Source organism: Prinia subflava, chromosome 1 (genome assembly GCF_021018805.1).
Source record: "Prinia subflava isolate CZ2003 ecotype Zambia chromosome 1, Cam_Psub_1.2, whole genome shotgun sequence".
NCBI lineage: Eukaryota > Metazoa > Chordata > Aves > Passeriformes > Cisticolidae > Prinia > Prinia subflava.
The window spans coordinates 95,379,521-95,402,433 of NC_086247.1; the positions used below are offsets into that span (position 1 = coordinate 95,379,521).

The following is a 22,913-nucleotide window of genomic DNA, read 5'->3' on the forward strand; positions in this document are numbered from 1 at the left end:
ACTGTGAAAATGTAACGTCCTTTCCCAAGAACGAGTGCCAACTTCACCTGATTGAAACACGACCCAGTTTGGCTGAGAACACTGTAGGATTTGGCAGCTGGCAATAGACAGGTAACAGATTTACAGCTAAATTTATCATGTGGGTATATTTAATTTTCCCCCTTTATAAAGTAGCTCCCATTTTTATCATATGATAGAAAATACTTTTGGTTGATCTCAAAAGTCATCTGGACACAACTCTGGGCGGCTGTCTCCAGATGGCCCTGCTTGGGAATGTGGGGTTGGACCAGAGAGTCTCCTGAAGTCCTTTCACACCTCAGCCATCCTGGAGTTCTGTGAAAATGAGGACAAATCCCACGGTTTTGCTGGAATGTTCAGCCATGGAAGACCCTTTCACAAATGTTTTCTCTGAACCTGTTGCTTAATCTCTTTAGCACATCCATTGTTAGAAACACTTTGCAATTATTGGGTCTGTAGCAATGGAAGTCTTATGTTGTTATGTGGGAGCCATTGTCATTTTCATACTGGCAGAACCATGTTCAATTACTTTACTTTATGAATTATTAGATAGAAGTTAATACCTTTATTTTAAATGCTACAACTAAACTAAGTGGGACATATCCCTCCTTGCACTGTGTAGTAACAATTTTTTATATTGTGGTCCATCTACTCAATAATTTATCTTTCATGGATGGCTGTCCCTGTTTTCTGTAAATGCTTTTACCTACAACCTTACTGTGTATACGCTGATGCTGAAAGTACAGGGCTAAGGAACTTACTAACAGGAAAAAAAAAGAACCAATTGCATTTCAATGTACTTATTGGACTGTTGACTACAAAGGTAAATAAATTTTGTGGCCACCGCTGCAAAAAATAAAAAAGGAATACTTTTCTGCCAAAGTGAATGTTTGATTTGTATTACTTTTTGAGAAGATACCAGTAAGTTTGCTGCTGTGGCCTTCACAGGCGTTGAGTGCACTGGTCAACACATTGGCCTGCGTCTGAGCTGTTGTAGACACCCAGTGAAAATGTATAGCTGCGCAGGCCCATAGCAAAATCTCCCTTGGCTTCCATTGATGAATGTTTCACTCACATGGTGAACATTTTGTGAATCTCTAGCTGAAGTCATTAGTATGTGAAGCCTTCGGAATGGCCTGAGCAAAGTCAGGTCACCTTGGTGGGAAGACTGAGAGCTGTGCCAGGAAGATGACAGGGATGCAGGGAGAAGGTCCTGATGTGCCAAGGATGGGGATCCAGCATAGTCCTATATGGGCTCTTGCCATGACTGGCCTCCTGCCGGCTCTAGTGGCAGAGCCACACCAGGGGTCTTGGTGGTGGAGAACCACCCATCCTGCTGCTGTGGCTACTTGTCTTGGTCCTTGTTGTATGGCTGTTGCCTGCCCACACAGGGGACTAGCTCTGTTTGCATCTTGTGTCCATCAGAAACCATCTGCCATCATGGGAAGAGCAAGAACTGTGTTAGCAGACAGGTGTGGAGAGGTCTGGCAGATAGAGCTTGCAGTGATGTGTCTTCCATCACACCTCAGAGCCCTCCAGTGCCATGGGTGTAGCAGTGCCACACTCCTGGATGGCATCGCCAGAGGGCCCCCATGCCCAAGCTCTGCCCCACGCCCCTGCTGGCCCAGGCGCCAGTGCCCCGACCCAGCCCTACCATGGCGACGGGTGTGTGAGCCCCGCCCACAGGAGCACCACCAATGGTGAGCCTTCCCACCAGGCCTCGCCTGGCCCATTGGCCACTGGGGGTGGGTGGGGCCTCTGGAATGCAGCACATGCAAATGAAGCTCCACTCATCATCCCATACGGATCAGTGCTGGGTGGTCACGTGGCAACCTGAAGTGATGGGCATGGTGTCATTAGGCTCCTCCCCAGGGTGACGTCACGGCTCTCGCGAGAGTGCTCAGTGCTGCCCCTTAGAGGTGTGAAGGGGCGCAGGTGAGCTCCAGGCTGGGCCCCACCCCCATCTGAGGTCCCGCCCTCAGCCCCGCCCATTCCCTCCGAGAAGCCAATGGGAGCGCCGGCCGAGTCTCTCCCCATTGGCTGGTCTCTTGGCATGCAAATGAGGCTCGACGTCACTTCCTCTGCCTGGTCGAGCGCCATTTTCTCTTTCTGGCGGTAGATGCAGCGCGGGCGGTGGTGCGGGCGGTGGGCGCTGAGGAAGGCGAGCGCGGGGCGAGGCGCGCGCGGGGCGTCCGGGCACGCACTGAGCGCGGCCGCGCCGCCGGGCCGGGAGGCGGGGCCGCGGGGCGGGGCCGCGGGAGCGGCGGGAGCGGCGTCAGCTCCGGGGGCAGCGCTGGGGGCAGAGCCGGAGCCGTGAACGGCGGGTGGTGGCGGTGCGGGATCGCGGCGGGCGGCGGCGGCCGCCGCAGGAGGAGGAGGAGCGGCGGGGGCTCCCCCTGCAGTCCGGCCGGGTACGTGCGGCGGGGTGGGGCGGAGCGGGGCGGAGCGGGGCGGAGGACGACGAACGCCCTGGTGGCTGCGCGCTTTCGGCTCGGCGGGCGCTGCGAGCTCGGAGCGGCTTCCGCGAGCTGCCGGGGAGGGAGGGGACGGGCCGGGTCCAGCCTGGCCCCATCGGGTGAGGCGTTCTACACGGGGACGCACCTCCGCTGCCTCGCCGCCGCTGCGGGCTGTGAACAGCTCGCTATCACCGCGCTTCTTGCGTATTGGGTATTTAATTCCAGGTCGCACTTCAGCGATGGAGTGTCTAAGGAACCAGCTTAATAGCTTGCTTTGAAGTCTGTGGACCGATAATTTTAATTACTTTTAATTAATCGCTGTAATTTGAAACAGTTAGTGGCGAACTGTAGCGTGGGCAGGAATGGCACAGGTACAGAACCAGCACTTCTTCACCGATTAATGGAATCAGCTAATGGAATTGCAGTTAATGGGATGCAAAATTGCGTTGAATATCCTTGTGGTGCCTCAGTAATGCATACGTTTAGAAAAAAAGTTTATGAATAATGTAAACAAACACAACCCACACAGTGCAAGCCATGAAAACCATTTGTGTGCACTTGCTTTGCAGTCGAGAGCAGGTAATGGGGAGTTCCAGGTGTCCTGGTTTGTAAATGGAATAAAAGACACTGACTCCTGCTGCAGGGGTTCAGAGTCCTGTACTGTCGAGTTTATGGACAACTCACTTTCAGCTGATAAAATTCTGACGGCTAAATTACTCAGAAGGGATTGGCTGTTGCCGTGAACAGTTTTCTGTCAACCTGTCGTTATTAAAAACAGTTTAATTAAATACTTAAAAAGCCTCTTAGGATATTGAATCTATATTCCAGAAATCTTAGTGCTTCTTTTAATAAACTTTCTCTTTAATTTTGATCAAAAAAAGGAATTTCTTTAGCATAATATTTAGAGGAACTGGGTAAGAAATAAAGTATGCAATAAGCTGTAATAAGACCCATTATAAGGTACACTGTCTATGATAAGGTTTTATAATTTCCGTGATTTGTTTCATGGAAGTTTCATAAGAAACATCTCCCACAAATTACAGCAAATCTTTAGCAACAAGGAAGAGTGCACACAGTTTTGCCTTATGTTTTTCTATAGGGAACTCCTGGATTTGGGCTAAATCTTACTGAGTGCTGGTGGAACTGTTTTGTGTTTGAACTCTTTAGTCCTTCTGAAACCTGTTGCACAGCCCTGAGGTTTTTCTTTTTTTTTTCAGTTCTGTCCCCTTTCTCACTTGTTAAGGTTTTGGTTTATTTGTGGTGTGGACTGTTGTGTGCATTTGTAAAGTGCAAATTTTGGGGTCACACCAAGCTGACAAGTGCAGTACAAATGTAGTGGTACTTCATCTTAGAATAGCTGCTCGGGGTGTGACTTCTGCTCACATACACATGGGGTTGACAGATCCTGCAGGATTTGAGTGGGCTCTGTGCAAGTACTTACACCACTTAGGATGAACTTGGATCCTGCCGGATTCAGGTTCTGGCCATTGCCCAGAAAGGACTCTCAAGGAAGTCAAAGCATTTGTGTGAGTTAGTGCATTAGGAAGGCTCCATGAGTTTAGATGATGTCCCTTCATATTAGTGTTACTTCATCTCTTCTTACCTGTTGTGGATAGCAAGGACTTGCTTGTGTGTTAATGAACCATCACAACAGTTAGCTGAACATCACCACAGTAGCTGAAGTTAGTGATCTAAATTTGCTTTGATTTTTTAGGTGAAATGCAGGCTGTTGTGCTGCATCTTCATTTATGCCATCACATACCTTACTGCTCTTCATTGTGTTAGCAGCAGTTGAATGATGGGCATCTTGGTGTTGGGCAAAATGATCTTTTTAACAGGTATGTGATTTAAAGCTGTGAAAAGAGCAGAATTATTGTGACCCTAAGAGGTCTATGATTTGAAATGCCCCGAGTTTTCTGATACAGCTGGACAAAGAAGAGTTAATATTTTTTCTTACCTGAGATTCCTGTTAAGTTGCCCTTGGATAGAAATTTGAATATAAGACTATAAAGAAGAACTACTTTGTTGACCAGAACTGCTCTTCGTAAGTTTTATTGGAATATATTTTAAATTACAACAGAGTAAATAATGAACAAGAAAAGCATCCATTCTAATCAGTCGACTTTTTTTCTTTTGGAAGCTTTCTTCCCTCTCCCTCCATAGGTTGGATAAGCTTTGATGGTGCCGACGTACTTGTAAATCCAGTTAGGTGTCTTTCAGAAGGCAGAGACAAGAGTCCAGGAAGTTGAACTGACCATGTAATATGTGGTTAGCACATACCCAGGTGTGACTTCTTAGAGGACTTGTAAGATTATCAAAACCAAAACAAGATTGATGAGGGTAAAATGTGGCATTGCCAAGTCAAACTCGCATTCTCCTAGGCAGTTTCTTAGTGTGCCTGTCCTCCTAGCTGCTCTCTGCCATCCAATATTCTTGTTCCTTGTATTCCTAGAATCAGATCACATGCTTTCATTTCACTTTAAAGAGTGATGCAGTTGTCCTTGTTTTCTGAACTACTGAATTGTCAACTTCTAATTAGTTTACTATAATGAAAATAATTCTTTATTGGTGCTTGTCAGTTCTGATAACTGCTGAAATACAGGTTGGTCAGCAAACCTTTCAAAATACTCCAACCCAAATGTTCCAAACCTATAAACTTTTATAAAGGTCCTATAAAAGGTACAAACCTTTTAAAAAGATCAAAGTCTTAAAAAAAATCTCTTTATCAGTTATTGATGACAGTTACTAGATAAAATTTACAAAAGCTAAGAATGGTTTAATTTCCAAGGTGGGAAGTATCAAAGGACAAAGTTCCGTAAGTCTTTCATAATTTCCCTGCTCAAAACAGTTCTTTGAGCAACAGACTAGAGAAGGCCAACCACCTAGGAACACATCTGGAGATCTTGCCTCTGTACGAATTATCTGGTGTCTAAAAGGGTTACGTTACGGCCGTTTTCTCTGGATCTTTTAACATGCATCTTTCCCTGAAAACTCTAGAAATGCCTGATTATGTTGGTGGCTGGTGCTGGAAGTATTTGCATGCCCACTGAAGGCGCATATGTACGTCTTCCTTGTGCCAGATCCATACCAACTCTATTTTAATTTGCTTGCAAATGCCTACTTCCTGTAGGAACACAAACTGAAGTGGTGTGGATTTCATGTAAGGAAAAAAGCTCTCAGTGTGAACACAGTCTGTCACTGGAGGAGGTTGCCCAGAGAGGCTGCCAAACCTGGCTGGCCAAAAGAGTGCCCTGGCTGCAAATAATGGTTGAGCTTGCTTGTAGGAAGCTGGACTGGGTATCCTCTGGAGGCTCCTTCCAAGGTAAATGAGAATGGTTCTAAGTAGAATGAATAGAAACCTGGCATTTTGTGATGACTTCTCACTTTGAAGAGGTGCAGTGTTAGTGTTTTTAGCTTTTTTTTTTAATGCAGAGAAATGATAGTAAAAGATAGTTTGTAAACTAGTGTCTTTGACTGTTATGGTACTGTGCAGACTGTTACTGTGTCTTTTAGGCTAGTACTGCTGGAAGAGGAGAGTTGCATTAGTGGTCTTTGAAAAGCCAAATATAGTTAGTTGGCTGTTACAGTCTATGATAACAAATACAGAAATGAAAGGAACCTGTAGTGTTTAATAAAGCTCCACTGTGTGTATCTTTATGGAAATGTTACCTGAACAAGCAACAAATGCAGGAACGGCTTGATGGATAAAATACCTGAGCAAGAATTGAATGGCCATCTTAGAACTGAATTTGAGATATCAGCTGCTAAAACGATTCTTTGGTTTTGCTCAAAACTTCCCTTGGTTCTGTTTATGAAGTTGCACTGAGTCTGAAAACTCAGCGCAACTTATCAGGTTTTTTGAAAACACCAATTAAAAGAAGTGAAGATAAATTTTTGTCTTCTGTATAGGCAGCATGATAAAACAATTGGTAACCCCAATTTGGTTTTACTGTAGTCCTTTCACGCTGAATTTGCTGGTTAAGAATGGAATGTGAACCAACAAATGTGTGCAACCAAAATGCAAACTAAAGCTTGAAGAATGTCCAAAATATAAGAAAAATAAATTATTAGTGTGAAAATGTGGATAATAAACTGCATAATAATCAAGAAATTAAACTGAAAGCTTGAGGAAATAAGCTTGGAAGTTTGATCTTCTGTGACCTTTATGGTGAGGCAGTTCTGGTTTAATGGATGGAGAGACTCCAAGAGGGTAGATTTAGATTAGATAGTAAGCAGAAATTCTTAACTGTGAGGGTGGTGAGGCACGGGTCTAGGTTTTCCAGAGAAGCTGTGTATGCTCCATCCCTGAAAGTGTTCAAGGCTGGGTTGGGTGGGGCTTTGAGCAACCTGGTCTAGTGGGAGGTGTCTCTGCCTGTGGGAGGTGGTCTGGAGTGACCTAACCTAACCTAAACCATTCGGTCATTCTGTGATTCTGGTGTGAGATCCTTTAAAATCCTTACTCCCAGGAAGGTTGTTTAAATATCTGCTGAATAACACTCCACATGATTGCACATGGTGGCCTTTGGATTGACGACCAACTGCTTGTAAACTGGAAAATAATTGATATTCAAATTTTTTCTGTTGCGGTGGGGGTTTTGGTGTGTTCTTCCTTCTCCTGGATTAATAATTTCAGGTTGATTAATAATTTTATTTCATTCTTTCTCTTGCATTAATAATTTCAGAATGATTACTGGTTATGAAAACTGTTGAGGTACATGGATATTGCATACTGCAGTTTTTAGACTGTTTCTTATTTGTGAGCTAGACATGCCTCAACAAATGCATGCTTCACCTTTTTCAGTAGCATCAGTGTATGAGTTGAAAGACTGAGATGGGGGAACTTTTTCCAGTGGAGCCTAATGTATTGAACCATATCTTCTTCTGGCTAATCTGGCCGTGGTGGTGTCCAGGCAGCTCTGTTGTTACCTGCACTGGACCGTGGGGTTGATGTGCATAACTTGTCACGGGGTACTCAAAGCTTTAACTAGAGACTCTGCAAATTCCTAGTGGACTTTGCTTTGAAAAGCGTATTTTATGTCAAAATTTTAGTCATTGCATTTTTAGAGAATGCCAGACCAGTTACTCTGATTTATTCCATTCTGTATAGGTTCCTGTTCTACACCCACCCCAATGGTATCAGAATGTGTTCTGGACTTTTGGTGATAAAAAACATTAGAAAACAAGACTAGCGTCTGTCAAATGGGGTTCTCTCTCCATTTCTCTCTACACACCTTTCCTTTTGGGGGAGAAGAAGCGAAGAATAGTATGTGAGTTGTTTGAATTTTAATTATAAACCCCTCAATTGTATGTTTTGTACATAAATTAAGGTTTAGAAGGGATTACATACAGACTAGAACTTTTTTTGTATGGTTGGTGGGGTTGGTGGGGTTTTTTTGGGTTTGTTTTTTGGGTATTTTTGTTTGATTAGTTTTTTGGGGTATTTTTTTGAGGGTTTTTTTTGGGGTGTTCAGCTTGTAGCTGGTGCCTTATGTGCAAGGGGATTTTGCAGCTATTTGCATGAAAGTCTTATGATTCAAAGTAGAGCTTTTGTGTTGGCAGGGAGCTTGCTTTCTTTGGTAAAGTACAGCTTTTCAAGACATTTGAGAATGTCTCTGCTGAAGTACTGTCTGGAGATTTCCTTTATTTCTATTTTTTTTTTTTTTTTTGCTTTTTCCTGTTCAAACATGTCCTGGATGGATAAATTGTATAGCAATGAGGACTAAGATGTTGTTAATGCTCCTGGATCCTCTGTCTGCTTTATAAGTACCAAGTACTGGAGAAGCTTGCAGTGACCTTTTTCAGTCCAGGCTTAGGGTTAGGTTTTGAATTCTGTGTCCATTGTAGTTTCTTAAAGCGCAGTCTAAATTGCATCTTGCTGTAATCTAGGAAGGAGTTGACAAAGGCTGACATACTTCTAAAGCTTGGCCTGTGGGGATACCTTACAGGTTTACTAAACTAGAAAATTCTGCAAGAAATCTAGATTTTACTAGCAATCATATTTTAAGCATGTACATGCATGACAGCAAACAAAATTATCAAAGAGACCTCTCAATGCTAATATTCAATTTGAAAGGTGTTGAATTTCTCCTTCCTAAATTATAATGATAGTAATTTTCTGAATAGAACTTCATAAAATTCTGGTGTTTATGTTCTTCTACAAAAACCCTACAAAAGCAGTATTTCTGCTATGTAGATACAAGGAGATCTGAAAGAAAAATTTGGAATTTTCTGTAAATAGAAGAAATGTAAAGAATTTTTTTGCCCCCCCAAATTAGATTCTGTTTCCTTTAAAATCAATTGAGCGATCTACTGGGAAATATTAATGAGCCCACTTCTTTGGCTTAAGGATTTTGGGTTTTCATATTTAAGGAATGGCATCCTGGCTCATCAGCAACAGTGTGTCCAGCAGGACTGGGGCAGTGATGGACCCTGCACTTAGCGCTGGTGAGGCCTCACCTCAAGTCTTGTGTCCAGTTTTGTGCCCCTCAGTACAGGAAAGACATTGAGGAGCTGGAGTGAGTTCAGAGAAGGGCAGTGAAGCTGCGTAAGGGGTCTGGACAAGTCCAGTAAGGAGCGGCTGAGGGAGCTGGGGGTGTTTAGCCTGGAGAAAAGAAGGCTCAAGAAAACCTTATCACTCTCTGCAACTGCCTGAAAGGAGGGTGTAGCTAGATGGGGGTCGATCTCTTCCCCCAAGTAACAAGTGATAGGACACAAGCAAGTTACACCAGGGGAGGTTTAAATTGAATATTAGGAAAAACTTCTTCAGAAAAGGGGTTGCCAAGCACTAGAATGGGCTGTCAAGAGAAATAGTTCAGTCCCCATTGCTGGAGGCATTTAAAAGACGCGTGGATGTAGAGATGAAAGGCGTGGTTAATGGTGCACTGACTGTGTAGTGGGTTAATGTTTGGACTCGATCTTAGGCGTCTTTTCTAACCTAGATATTTCTATTCTATGACTTATCAGATTTTAATTCTTATTTTAACACTGTTAAATGGAAGTGCCTATGTTCGAGTATTTCCTTCCTTTTTTAGTTCTTTTTTATTTTTCCTCTTCTCTTTTTTTCTTTTTTTCTTTATTTTTGGTTGTTGTTTTCTTTTCCCCAGGAGAAGTGCAAAATGTTTCAAATTCCTGTTCAAAATCTTGATAATATAAGGAAGGCTCGAAAAAAGGTGAAGGACATTCTTGTGGATCTTGGGCTTGACAACTGCAGGGAATTGTTGAAGGTAAAGCATTTGAAAGAATGTAAAGCAATCTGAAATGTAAACTCTTGCCAAATGTTTCACTTTGTGGTGTATGTGTGGTGCTCCTCTGCCATAGATGTTTTTGGGGGGGTCCTTACTTCAGGGGTTACTCATTACTGACTGCTCATACCCAGGACAGGAATTCAGCGTGTTAGTATATAACAGTGCAAGAGATTGTATTTCTTAAAAAGACATGTCATAGATGGTGCTATTTGTGTGCCATGCAGCAACTTTTTTCAATTCTTTTAAAATCTCAAGCAGATGAGGACTTGAGTCTCCTCAAAGACATCCCATCACATATCAGGGGCAAGCCTCTGAAGGGACATACAAATCAACAGCTTTTCTGAAAATGGATAAACGTTTTAACTTTGTATCTGGTGGAAAATACCAAAATGGTCTTACTGAGTCTTAGTTTGGTGCTGCATCTTAAAAAGTATATGCAGGTGTACTGGAGTGATTAAGATAAACCTAGTAGCACTGTTGCCACTTTCAGAAGAAAATTCTGTGCATCAGTCAGGAAGAATGCACACCATCAGATTAGCTTGCCTAATACCAGAAAAGGTGCAAACACGGCAATGTACCTCCATTTCTTAACAATAGTGTATTTCAGTGAGCTGGTGCACAGGCTTTTTTTTTGGCTGTTGAGTATATTTAGAACTTGACATTGACCAAAGTCAAGAGGTTGATTGCTTCTGTATGGCAGTACTGAAATAGGTTTAACACTCTATAAGGGTTCTGTTGTGTCTTTCTGAAACTCTGTAAGTAATTTGAAAAAAAATGTTCAAGACTACATGCATAATTGACTTTGGAACAGTCTTTGTTACTGCGGTTGAACAGTGTTGTATATATCTAAATGTTGTAATAGCTCAAGGAAAATTATAATGTCTAGTAATTTCCATTTACTTGCTGTTTTTCTTTTGTTAATGTTGTTCTGTAATCACACTTCTAATTCAGAAGCTGGGTCTGTCTTGACCATTTGAAGTAGGAAAGTTGTTTTGTATTTGGTTGGGTTTTTGGGGGTAGGTATAATGTGTGTTTAGTTGGTTTTGCTTCATTTTTAATAATGTGGTGGTGGTAAACTGGGCAGGCATTTCCACTGTGGAAAAACCTCTATGAGATTTATGGTCAAAAATACCATATTAGGGGTGTTTTGCAAATAATTCTCCCACAACCAAGTTCATAATTTCAGTTTGTTTTTTCCATGTAATCTGTGGCTCATTTTGGTGCAACTTCAGCAGTAGGAAGAATGGTTTTCATAGCTTGACTTGGTTCATATGATGATGGTATTTCTTTTTAGTAGCATGAGATGTGTGAAGTTTTAATACTTAGAATCATAGAAGGGCCTGGGTTTGAAGGGACCTTGAAGACCATCTACTAAGAAGTACCTAAAGTTTGTTTGTTTTCTCAAATATTGAGATTACTTTCTGGGCTCTATTTGAAGGGGCTGGACAATGTAAGAAATGGATTGAAATACGATGTGCTAATGAGGCCTTAAGTTTCAGCTTTCATGATCTGCATCTGGTCTTAAAAGTAGTCTTGCACTGTTGTTATAAGGCATGATAATGGACAACAGTGAGGAAGATGAAGGAATATCATGTATGACTAGTACCTCTCTGTTGCTTAGAGACCAAATAGATTCGTTTTTAGGGTAATTGATTTCTGCTAGGAAGAAAACATGACCATTTTGGCTGGAGTACTAGTTTGATTCTCCAAGTAGTGTGTTTAGGTAGATGGTAAGGTCAGAGGTTTTCCTTGAGTAAACTGTTTCAGCTTCTCTAACATGCTGTGATCTTTACGGCCATGAGGGTGATCAGAGGGCTGGAGCACCTCTGCTCTGAAGCTGAAGACATGCTGAGAGAGCGGGGCTTTTCAGCCTGGAGAAGAGAAGGCTTTGGGAAGACTTCATTGCAGCCCTGCAGTACTTGAAGGCGGCTCATAAAAAGAAGGAAGAAGGACTTCTTATGTGGACAGATAGGGACAGGACAAGAGGCAGCAATGATGTAAACTGAAAGAGGGGAGATTTAGATTAGATGTTAGGAAGAAATTCTTTATTCAAAGGGTGCTGAGGCAGTGGCACTGTTGCCGAGAAGAGCTGTGGATACCCCATCCCTGGCAGTGTTTAAGGCCAGGTTGGATGGGACCCTGGGCAATGTCGTTTAATGAGTGGCATCCCTGCCATGATGGAGGGGTTAAACTAGATGATCTGTACGGTCCTTTCCAACCTAAACCATTCCATGATTGTGTTCTATGATTCTGTGTCGTCATTTAAAATCTCAGCTTTTTATGTTTTTGTTATGGAAATCTGTTATAGTTTTAATACAGGGGGGAGAAAAATTCTTAGTTTAAAAATGTTTTTCTCTTCAACTTAAAAATGTCTATTATGCATCAGGATTAGTCAGGCTTCTCAGAGGGCTTAATTTCTTTCTTGTTACCTTTCCCTTCTGTTTTCGTCCCCTCCTGGAAGTGAGAAATGTGGGAAGGGCATAGCTACTTAGTGGATCTCTGTGTATAGCAAATATAGCAAGTGTTCACAACAGCTATTTGCACCACTGACTAGTTCTATTGATAAGAATGGTTATTTTTATTATTTATTTATATTTCTCTGTAGGATATTATTTATTTATATTCCTCTGTAGGAAATAGTCGTTTCAGAAAAATTATCTAGACGTTAAAATTATCTAGACATCAAAATTATCTGTTATGTGTGTTTGGTTTGTTGGCTTGTTGTGGGAATCTGGTGTTTAAGTGTAGGAGCCTGTCTCTCAAACAAAAACAGAACATGTTTCAGATAAGCCAAAAACTTTAAGAAGCCTTTTTTTAACAGTGTATCATTCACTCGAGCATGTTCAGCTGAAAAAGTTTTAGTAGTTCAAGTCTCCATTTTCTCTGTGAAAAATAGTTCTTTAAAGTTCTCGGATTTCACTTGTTCCATGCAGGAGTTCTTTCTAAGATTGCTGTTTTTGTGATTAGTAGTGGTTTTTTGTTATTGCTGTTTTTGTTTGTTTGTTTGGGGGTTGAAGGGCAAATACATGAGTTATTCAGTGTCTAGGTGTTGATTAGGTTGTAAGGGATTTATTATTGTCCTGAGCTTTTCTGGATTTGCTCTGAGCATGCTTGATGGTTGAAAAGGTAGACAGCATATTGCAGACTCAGCTGCATTCTTGAATAATGAAGTTAAAATCAGATTATCACTGGCATGATGTTCTGACTTACTGTAACCTGCTGAACACACAGGAATGCTCATATTTGCATGGTGCAAATGGACAAGAGCCTAGTGTAGACAGAGCCTGCATTTAGTAGGATTCTGTATTTGATTCTTGAAGCTTTGTTTCTCCTTGTTGTTGGCTATATTCTATGTTGCTGGTAAATTTCACATAACACACACTATTAGATTTATGAATTCCATTCCTTTTGTAAGGTTATCTGATATTATATGTTATTTATTATCTACATCTGCTGTTGCAGTGGGGTTTGGTGCAGAGGTGGAAGTCATGCCTTCTCTAAGTGTCTACAGAGTTTTGAGTGAAGATGGATTTGTTTAAGGTCTTCAGAAATGCCCAGTGAAAAGGAATCTAGTTTGGTGGTTGTTTTGTGGTGGTTGTTTTGTTGTTGTTTTGGTTTTTGGGGTGGTTTTTTTTGTCCCATTAAGTTTGTGTTTAATTATGTCTGGGTCTTAGAAATCTGGAGATGAACTTAGTATTTTTAGGATAGTGGCTGTCTTTGGCGTGAGGGACGTGAACTGCTCTGATGGGATTAATTAGAAGACGGCTGTACGGACAGTTGTTTTCCCTGACACAGTTGATGCAGATGCAGTAATACTGTTGCTTTTGCAGCTTCAGGAAAAGCAGATCTTAGAAACCAGCTTCTGGAAATGTGTTTTGGTTTTCCAAGTTAAAAGTATAACCATGCTATGAAGATTTAATACTAAAACCTGTTGCAAAGTAAATGCTAGTGGTAAGTTAATAAATGGAAGTAAGCAATGAAATATTATCAATGAAGGAGGAGGAAGGTAGAGGGGGAAAATACTTCGGGTGTTCACTGTGAACTTGGCTGGAAGCAGTGGAATTCAAGTGTAAATATTTTCATTCTATATTATTTTCAGTAACTATGAAATGTTCAGAATTCCTACCCTATTACCAGGCAGTCATATGAGTAAATACTTGAGGTAAAATAAATCAAAGATGGTCAGAGAAGTAATTGCTTTGAACAGAATTTTGGCACTTTCAAGTTACCCTTTGTGTGGGTTTTTGTTTTTCTTTTTCCTTATTTCCTATTGAGAATTTCAGCAAAGACTGCAAAAGCCTTGTTTTCATTTCTTGTTTTTATTTTACTTTTAGAATCTTAAAAGTTTTGATGCAGGTGAAAACTACTTTTATAACACTTCCTGGAGTGATGTCTCTCCTTGGGAGCCTGTGGGCAAAAGGAAGGTATGTATGTTTGTGACACAAATTCTGGGTAAATGTGTTGGGTAGAGTTGCTGAATTTCAGAGTTTTTAGAAATTGGAATGCAGCTTTTTTATGGAAAAAGAAATAATGTTTGTTTTCTAGGTGCTATTAGTCAGGGAATAATCCTACATTTCCTGCTTGTTTTTTCCCTATAATGCAGCTGGTTATGGGGACTTCAGTTACCATTTGCAGTCTTTAAGGATACAACCCTGAACATCAGTGTTTAAGATGTCACACTAATGTTCTGCCTTTTTAGTGTAACCTAATATGTAGTCTTAGCATGGACTTGGGTACAACATATGTCGTGTTTCATTGGAAGTGTGAAAATGTGATTGTGTAGATGCAAGCAGATTAAGATGAAATTACTATTAGTGGCTTGGTATGGGATGGCACTGGAAAACTTTCCAGTTAGATTGGTGTATGTGAAACAGCTTTTAGTTCTGTATAGCTAGACTCTACAAGAAAGGCAGGGTTGAGGTGAGCAGTTCTATAATTGTATATAGTAGCAAGTTTCTAAGATGCTGTGTATAGAGTAGAGGAGTATGTCCAGAAAAAAAGGTAGACTTGCCAGTCTTGCTGAAGAGTCTTGAGGCCCCTCATTGCCTCCTTATGGAATACCTGTCAATGAAATTCAGGGTGGAGTTGATAATATGTTGCTGTGGAACAGATTTGCCAAACTGTATCTTTTGGATACTAACCTTGTGCCTATCCATTTTCTTTAAACAATTTTGGTTTATTGATATATATCATTCACATATCATGCTGCCTAGATTTGGGAGAAAAGAAATTGGTCCTTCAGGATGTTCTTTTCCAAAGTTGTTGCCATAAAGGGAAAATAAGTTGTTTCCTCCTGTAAACTCATTAGGCTGGAGAAGATGTGTGTGTAAGTGAAGTTGGTGGTTGCCACCGTTCGTAGTATTTTTAAGGAGAAATTAACAATTTTGGAAGAACATTGTTTTTTGGAGGCTGTCCTGTCTGTCTGTGTGATTCTAGGTTGTGGGGAATGTGAAACTACACAACACAAAGTGTTACTATGTCCTGGGGTAGGTTCTTTGAAGGAGGACTGAGTTTACCACAATGTCTACAATAAGCCTTCTTTTGGATTCCATTTTTACAGTTGAAGGTTGTGTTGGTCTATCTCCAAGATACTTTGTTTTTCCTGAGTGGTTTGTAATTCTTGTCAAACTTGCTGTATAACTAGCATGCCATCAGTAGACTGTGGTAGCACTTATGAACAGGGAAAGTGAATGAGTATGCAAGGAGAACATGCTGGCAGAGTGGTTTGTAAAGTGTTTGTGTGGAAGAGCTGTTTCATACAGAGACTATCAAAGCAGCATACTTCCACATGCTTCTGTTCTGCTGAAAAAGAATTGTTTGGAATTTTTTCTTTGTCATTTTGCTCCTTCAGAAGTAGTGAGGCACATCTTCTAGTAATGTTCTGTGTGCTTCATTAGTGTCAGTGGCCTTTCTCTAGCTGGGATACTTCAAGATTGATATGTCTGCTGATTTGTCTCCTAGTACTGCTAGTAGATGACTATCTAAGCTATCTGTTGTCTGTAGATGGCTAACTGTAACCTGCATGGCAAAAAAAAGGCAAAAAAACCTGCATGTGTTGTGTTACTGTTTTTCATGGTGTGTCAGTGAGATGGATGTGGGGGATCTAACTGGGCTGGATGCTCTAGTGGCAGAACAGCTTGTTCCTTTGGGTTCAGTTTTATGAGGGCAGAAATCAGTGAGGTGGAAAACATCTGAGGGAACAGACAGATTCCACTAGATTTTTGAGAGTGCAGATTTGTTATGTGGATGTTGCTCTGACTGTTTCTGTAGTTTTTGGCAGGAGCAAGGGTTAACTTCCTGGGAAGTTGATCAGGAAAAACGGTTGGTGGGGCTACCAGTTTTTCAGAAGGAACAAATAATGTTCATATGGATATGAAATCAGTGCTGTCATGTGACATGTAACTGAGGGAGCAAACCACTGCATAGTGCAGGATAGATCCCGTTCTTAAGCATTTACCGTGCTTTCCTGAGAAGAGTGTATATGCTCAATACTGAGCATTTTTGAATAAATTTCCTAAAAAATTACTGTGATGGGATGCCCAGCATGTGTGAGTTAATATAAATTGTATATGTGAGTTAATACATTGCTGCTTTATCATAAAAGGGGGTTTTACTACTTTCTGTTATTATTTTGGCTCCAAAAGAATGTTCTTTAAAAAATCAGTTGTTTATGGCTTTGCTGGGAAGGTGCATCTGGAGGGTTTTCAGTGAAGAATAGGCTGTTGAAATACGGGAAAAAAAGCCTGTTCTGTCTTCTCTCTTTTTGTCCAGTAGATAGGAGCTGGCCCTGAACTAAATAAAGCTTTATAAGTGTCATATTAAAAGGGCTGCTATTCCTAATTCCTAAGGCTTTACTTCTATGTGCATACAGTTGGAAATAAAAATTCTTCCAGGCTTGTTCTGTGATTCCTGTATTTAAAAATAGACAGGCTTTAGAATTACTTCTTGTGAACTAGGGTAGAAGTCAACTCATTTAAGGCTTCTTAGTAAATTATAATGAAACAAAAAAAGGCACAAATGTTTCTCCTCTTAAGTATGTCATCTTTAAATCTGCTTTTCAAAACCAGAAGAAACGGAGAAGATACATGCTATGCATCCAGTGAAGGCATTTTTGACAGGTGATAATGTGGATTTAAACAGATACCAGTGGCGTAGGAACTGGCAGTTTCTAAGTGGATGTTTCTCTTTTGTTTGCAGAGATACAGAGCAAAGCCATACTGCTGTAGCTTATGCAAGTTCTCATCCAAATTGCTTACCTCTTTCAAGAATCACTTGCATCGTTACCATGAGGATGAAATCGACCAAGAGATGGTGGTTTCTTGCCCAAAATGTGCATTTTCTTCTCATCCCAAAGTAATGGGAGAACACATCTGGATGTTTCATTCATCTAATAAACGAATACAGAACTATACAGTCAGCATTTTGGATGGCATGAAACAATTTAGGAGTGACATCATAAACTTCACATGTCTAAAATGTCAGTTCACGGACACCTTGTATTACAATATGAAGAAACATGTACTGATGAACCATTTTAAAAACTTGTTAAGTGTATATTTTGGCGAGAAATGTGATGAAAGTACACCAAATTCAGTTGAGTTCTACTGTAAAAAATGTAATGCTCCTGCAAACAGCCCAGATTCTTTAATGTACCATATCTTGACAGCTGAAACACACAGAGACCTGGAGAACAAACTTCGATCTCTGATTTCAGAACATATTAAGAAACCTGGTTTTGTGAAACAAATGTATATTGCTCCAAAGCCTGTCCCAGGTCTAGCAACAGCTGCTCCATCTGCAGGACCTGCTGCTGCCCCAACAGGTTCTGTGACAGCTCCAGCTTGCATCCAGGTTGCATTTCCACAGAATAGTCGAAACCAGAGCATGGTGCAGACACAAACAGTTCAGAACACAGTTGGACCAGTGACTGTCCTAAGTGCCTCTGGCAGCCTCTCACAAACCACCTGTGCTCCTGCTGCTATGTCCTCACATGTCGCTCTTGTGCCCAGCAGTCCTCCCGTGGCTCAGAACAACCTTGGTATTCAGCTGTCACCTTCGCAGCCCGTCATTGTTTCTCATGGACTCCCTCTTCATCATTCTGTTGGGACTGTAAGTAGAACTGTGGCCTCTGCAGTTCTTCCTCTTAATCAGCCCATCAAGCCTGCGCTCTTTCCCGTTAATCAACCCATTGGTACTATAAACAGTCCAGTTCCAGCTGGAACGCTCCCTGCTACTCAGCCTGTCGGCTCTGTAAATCAGTCAGTTGCACCAGGAGTCCTCCCTGTGAATCAGCCAGTTGCTCCAGGAGTTCTGTCTGTCAGCCAGTCACTTGCGAACGCGAACAGACCCATCGATCCCAGGGTCCTTCCTGTGACGCAGACAGTTGGGTCGGGTCTTCTCCAGCTTAACCAGCCTGTTGCTCCTGGGGTGGTTCCTGTCACGCAGCCTGTTGGGCCTGGGTTCCTTCAGCTTAATCAACCTGTTGCCCCAGCAGTTATCCCAGTAAATCAGCCAGTTCAACCTCCGGTTTCTCAAAGCACAGCTTTTTTGACTGCGGGCTCTATACTGAAGCAGTGGATTCCCACTGGCGAGCAGGTTAATGGGACACCTACTTTCACACTGGCCCCCATCTCAGTTACTTTGCCTGTACCTCCTGGTGGTGGAGTAGCGACTGTGACACCTCCGCAGGTGCCTATCCAGCTCATGCAGTCCGGGACAGTGCCTCAGCTGTCCCAGTTGCCAGCTAATGCTCCCTCTCCTGCCGTTGTTCTGACCTCTGATAATGTATCCTTACAGGCCTCACCGCCTGCTCCTGAAACAAGCCAGGCTGTCAGACAGGCCAAGCAGTGGAAGACCTGCCCTGTTTGTAATGAGCTTTTCCCATCAAATGTCTATGAGGTGCACATGGAGGTGGCCCACAAACCACGTGAAGTAAAAGTAGAAACCTCAGAACCTCACAAACTTGCAGCTTGCGCACCCTTTCTGAGGATGACAGAAAAGGCAATCTGGTGTTACGATTGTAAATGTTTTCTCTGTGAGGAAGAGCTTATGAAGCACATCTTCATGCATGGCTTATCTTGCTTGTATTGCACAGGTACTTTGTTTGACTTAAAAAGCGTCGTGGAGCATGATAGAACTGCACACAATGGGACAAAGCGATTGCATACAAGTTACAGCAACAGAGGAATTCAGCTAGTTACTGATGCTCAGGGTGGCCTTTTGTTTCCACACTTTGATTTCAACACAGTGCTACCAGATGAAGACATGGGTGAAAGAGAAGTACATTTGGCAGTGTATGTTGGAATATGTCTAAAATCTCTTGTCCCTGTTTACATCAAAGTGAAACCCCAGACCGCACAAGTGAGCAGGAGATGCACCAGAAAAATGTTTACCTGTCCCTTTTGCTTAGGTACGTTTGCTGGTAGAGAAACCTATGAAAAGCATTTGAAAGAGAGGCATCATATAATGCCAACTGTGCATACACTTTTAAAGTCTCCTGCTTTCAAGTGCATCCACTGTTGTGGTGTGTACCCTGGAAATATGACTCTGACAGCTATTGCTGTGCATTTGCTCCGTTGTAGAAGTGCTCCCAAAGACACCAACTCAAGCCTGAAGATGCATCTTGAGCGCACTGAGAGGAAAGAGCTGCTGTTCGTGAATGGTGAGAAACATCTTTCTGTGGTACTGAAAAGAAAGCAATCAGATTCCTGCTTTGTTCCAGAAGACCAAAGGAATAAGGAACAGCAGCCTCTGAGCTTAAATACTGGCATAGCTCTGTCTCAAGAGAGCAAAGTGAATTCAGGGGTAGTGCCTTTCAAACGACAAAAAATTAGGACTGAGATGAGGAAGCTTCCTTCTAGTGATGATCTTCGCTTTCTAGTGGTAGATCCTAATCGGTATGATCAGAATTCATATGAGGCACAGAAACAGTTTTTGGCAGACTACTTTCACAAGAGGCCATATCCTTCTAAAAAAGAAGTGGAATTACTTTCCTTGCTGCTATATGTGTGGAAAATAGATGTTGTATCATTCTTTGGAAAAATGAGGAATAGATGCTTAAAGGCGATAAAACATCACAAACCATCTGTGCTGATGGGTTTCAGTATGTCTGAACTAAAAAACATTAAGCACAGTTTGAATTTAAAAGATGGACCATTGGATATGTAACCCAGCTTTTTATAACAGCTAAAAGCAATCCATAATTGCATACTTAATATTAAGCAGTTCATTATATTGTTTGTTTTAACTTGCAGACTGGCCTGTTGAGGGGTGCAGTAATACAAAAAGTATCATTTACTTGTGACTCTTATTGTGAAAAGCACACATAGTTGTGTATTTTAAAAGTAAAACCTTCAGATTTAAACATCTGGAATTTGTTATAGCTTTTTACCTTCCCTGGTGGTAGTGGTTTGTTTTGTTTTGTTCCACTTCCATTTCTTTTTCTTCCCCTCCAGCTCCCATTACATTTTTTATATCACCATGTAAAACCCTTGTCCTTGTTAAAACCAAATTTTATTTTATTTTATTTTCTGCAGTGTCATCTTTTCTAAGTAATAAAATGTGTAATGTTGGTTAAAATAACAAGGTAGACTATGTGAAAAAGATGTATTTGATTATTTGTATTTTTAAGTCCTGATATTTTTGACCTCTTTCTGGTTTATCTACTGAAGAAGTGATTGTGACCATTACATCCATTGCCCTTTCAAACTCCCAGTGCACTGGTAGCAGTGAAATACATGGCCTTGTGGTCTTTTTTGCAGTCAGGGTACCTGTGCCAGTTAAGTCTGGTGGTCTGTAGTTCTGCTGAGTATTAATGTGGTGAGGACTGAGGGGCTTTTGGGTGCGCATTAAAGTGTTAACAGTGAACTGACTTAAAATGGTTATCTGTTAAATAGATCTTGCTAACCGGAAGTGTTTATCCTTTTCATTTGGTGTTGAAGCCTAGTTGTTTACCTATTGTTCAAAGCTTGGCAGCAGCATTTTTTTTTTTTTTCGAAAAACCAAGCTGCTTTGGAGAATGTCAGATTGCTTTGATACATGGAGTGTATGACCTCTGTGCACATGACTTATGTGTAGAAGCCCTTTCCAAATATCACCCAAATTTGGTGGAAAATCTGACATTTTAAATTGCTGTTTTATGAGGTAGTAACTGAGCAGAGCCTACTCCCCAGCAAATTAGGTCTCTGGCTTGAAGTCCCTTGGGTCAGAAATGGTTCTGAAATGAACCTGGATGGATTGGTAGAATCAAAACTGTAAACTGTTGAGTACCTGAGCCAATGATGCTCATGTGGTCATGGGTTCTTGTTGGAGCATCGCAATAGTATAAAACCCAAACAGACTTACCTTGAGTATGGACTAACATCTCTGTTGCAGATTGCAGAAAAGCTGTTGGGAAAGTATACTTGAATTGAAGCACAAACTGGTGGCCACATCGAGGCCTTATTGAGGACTGTTGTTTCTGGATATGCTTGTTTTTGTTTGGCTTATCAAAGAGTGCCTCCAGTATCAACAGCCAGTTACAGAATAAATAACTTGTAAGATGCATTGGTTTTATTTCCTCCTCTTCATCCCCCTCTCCCCACCCTGCTTTCTAAGAAGGAAAAAATAGAGTTCACCTGTGCCAGTGTTAGAAGGAAAGGATGGTATGCCCAAGCTTATTTCTATTTTTTAAGGTAGTAAGTAGACTTGTCCTGTGCCATAGTTTTTAAAGCAGATACAGGATGTTTTATTGCTGTTTCTGAAAGGGTGTGACATTTTTAGCAGAATTTGGTGACTTCTTGCCTGAGGTTCTACAAGGTGTTTGGAGTTATATTTTGGATAAAATCTTAGTATTTTCATATTGATTGCTTCAAAGAGTTTTAATGTATATGTAACATACAGTTACTTAGAGAGAACTTGCTGTTTGGAAAAACCTAGTAATTTAATAGCAGGGTTAAACAAACATAATATTTATGGGATCAGTTGCATACCCCACCCCAAAAAGTTATTAAGAAACAGTGTGTTTTATGGCCTCATAATAGCTCATTTAAAAAAAAAAAATATATATATATATATATATACTTAGCCATAGCACACAGTTGATGAAACCTGTTCAGAGGGCTTTGAGGAAGAGGGATGCTCCCTAGAAGTCCTCAAATGCAGGCACTCACTGTCGCTATTACAGCCTCTGCCCTGTGAGCCCTGTCAGCTTTGGGGCAGGTCTGCGGGTACTGGTGAGACACCAGTGTGGGGGAGTTTGACAGTGTGCACCTGGGGAAGGCTTGCCGTGAATTGAGAAAGATTGTAGAGAGAACAACGTGGCTGTGGGGAGCTGGGAAGTCATTTTGTGGTTCATCCATGCTTGGGGGACAAAGGGAACAATCCAGTCTTACCAGAGTTTTCCTACAGTGTCCAGTGTTGATGTTAAACATTTTATTGGATTTTGATTTCACAGTTTGAAATAAACCAAACTTTTAAATTTCTCTTAGGTGTGTGTACAAATGATTGCCTATCCATCCTCCTCCCTCTTTTATACATTCAGAGAACTTTATGTGAATGTTTCTTTTGGTGCAAAATAGCTGAAAGAGACAAGAGGAAAGTAAGAGAAAGTAAGATGTAAAACTTGGATCTAGATGCTTCAGGTAGATCTTAGTGCATTATAGTAATTATGTATTATCTCAAATATTGATAGCTGCATTTTTTTTCTAGAGGCTGATATTCCTAAATCTTGTTACTAATTTGCTATCACTAAATGCATGTGCTCTTGTTAAGTGGGTACTGTAGAAATAAAAACCAGATGAATTTTGAGATGTGAAAGAGGTGACTGAGAATGCAGTATGGTCGTGGTTTTCAGGAAAGCCAAGGAGCTTGAAAACAGCCAAGTTAAAAATCAGTGGCTTTAATGATATCAGGCTTTTTGCTGTAAGCTCTTCACGGGTGAAGTCATTTGATAGAAAGTGTTAGTCAGGAAAAACACTGCTGCCCCTGCCTTGGGTTCCACATGGGCAGTGTGGTAATTGCCTCTCTGCACTTCTCTAAGGACAGAGCCTCAGACTGCTGGGATATGGGAATTGGAAAACAGTGGAGGTGCCCTGTGCAGCAGACTTTACAAATAGAAGTCCTTGAAGCATGTGAAGGGAGCTCTGGTACACTGTGAAAGAAGGCCACTTGGGAAGAATGCTGGTTGGCTAGCAGGATGATGGTTGCAAATACTTGT

At 41.4% G+C, this 22,913-nt stretch overlaps 1 protein-coding gene across 11 annotated transcripts; it reads left to right on the top strand.

Annotated features, from left to right (window-relative positions):
- Positions 1-2,105: 2,105 nt before the first annotated feature.
- ADNP2 (ADNP homeobox 2) lies at positions 2,106-21,262 on the top strand. Of its 11 annotated transcripts, XM_063404196.1 has the most exons (8): positions 2,189-2,429; positions 4,189-4,312; positions 5,605-5,796; positions 7,582-7,741; positions 8,844-8,918; positions 9,578-9,697; positions 14,053-14,142; positions 16,916-21,262. In XM_063404196.1, the coding sequence occupies exons 6-8, from the start codon at positions 9,590-9,592 to the stop codon at positions 19,883-19,885; spliced, it is 3,168 nt and encodes a 1,055-aa protein (XP_063260266.1). In that variant the 5' UTR covers positions 2,189-2,429; positions 4,189-4,312; positions 5,605-5,796; positions 7,582-7,741; positions 8,844-8,918; positions 9,578-9,589; the 3' UTR covers positions 19,886-21,262. The 11 variants fall into 11 exon arrangements, with proteins under 11 accessions (XP_063260242.1, XP_063260233.1, XP_063260251.1 ...); XM_063404189.1 differs by lacking the exon at positions 8,844-8,918 and having other exon boundaries at positions 7,582-7,737; XM_063404118.1 differs by lacking the exon at positions 8,844-8,918 and having other exon boundaries at positions 2,190-2,429.
- The last annotated feature ends 1,651 nt before the right edge of the window (positions 21,263-22,913 follow it).

What these genes read in the sequence shown, in the direction of transcription:
- ADNP2 (XM_063404172.1), top strand. Translation starts at nt 9,590, where the DNA reads ATGTTTCAAATTCCTGTTCAAAATCTTGATAATATAAGGAAGGCTCGA. An exon ending in ACTGCAGGGAATTGTTGAAG is followed by an intron (nt 9,698 to 14,052) that starts GTAAAGCATTTG and finishes TTTTACTTTTAG; the next exon opens with AATCTTAAAAGTTTTGATGC. An exon ending in AGCCTGTGGGCAAAAGGAAG is followed by an intron (nt 14,143 to 16,915) that starts GTATGTATGTTT and finishes TTTTGTTTGCAG; the next exon opens with AGATACAGAGCAAAGCCATA.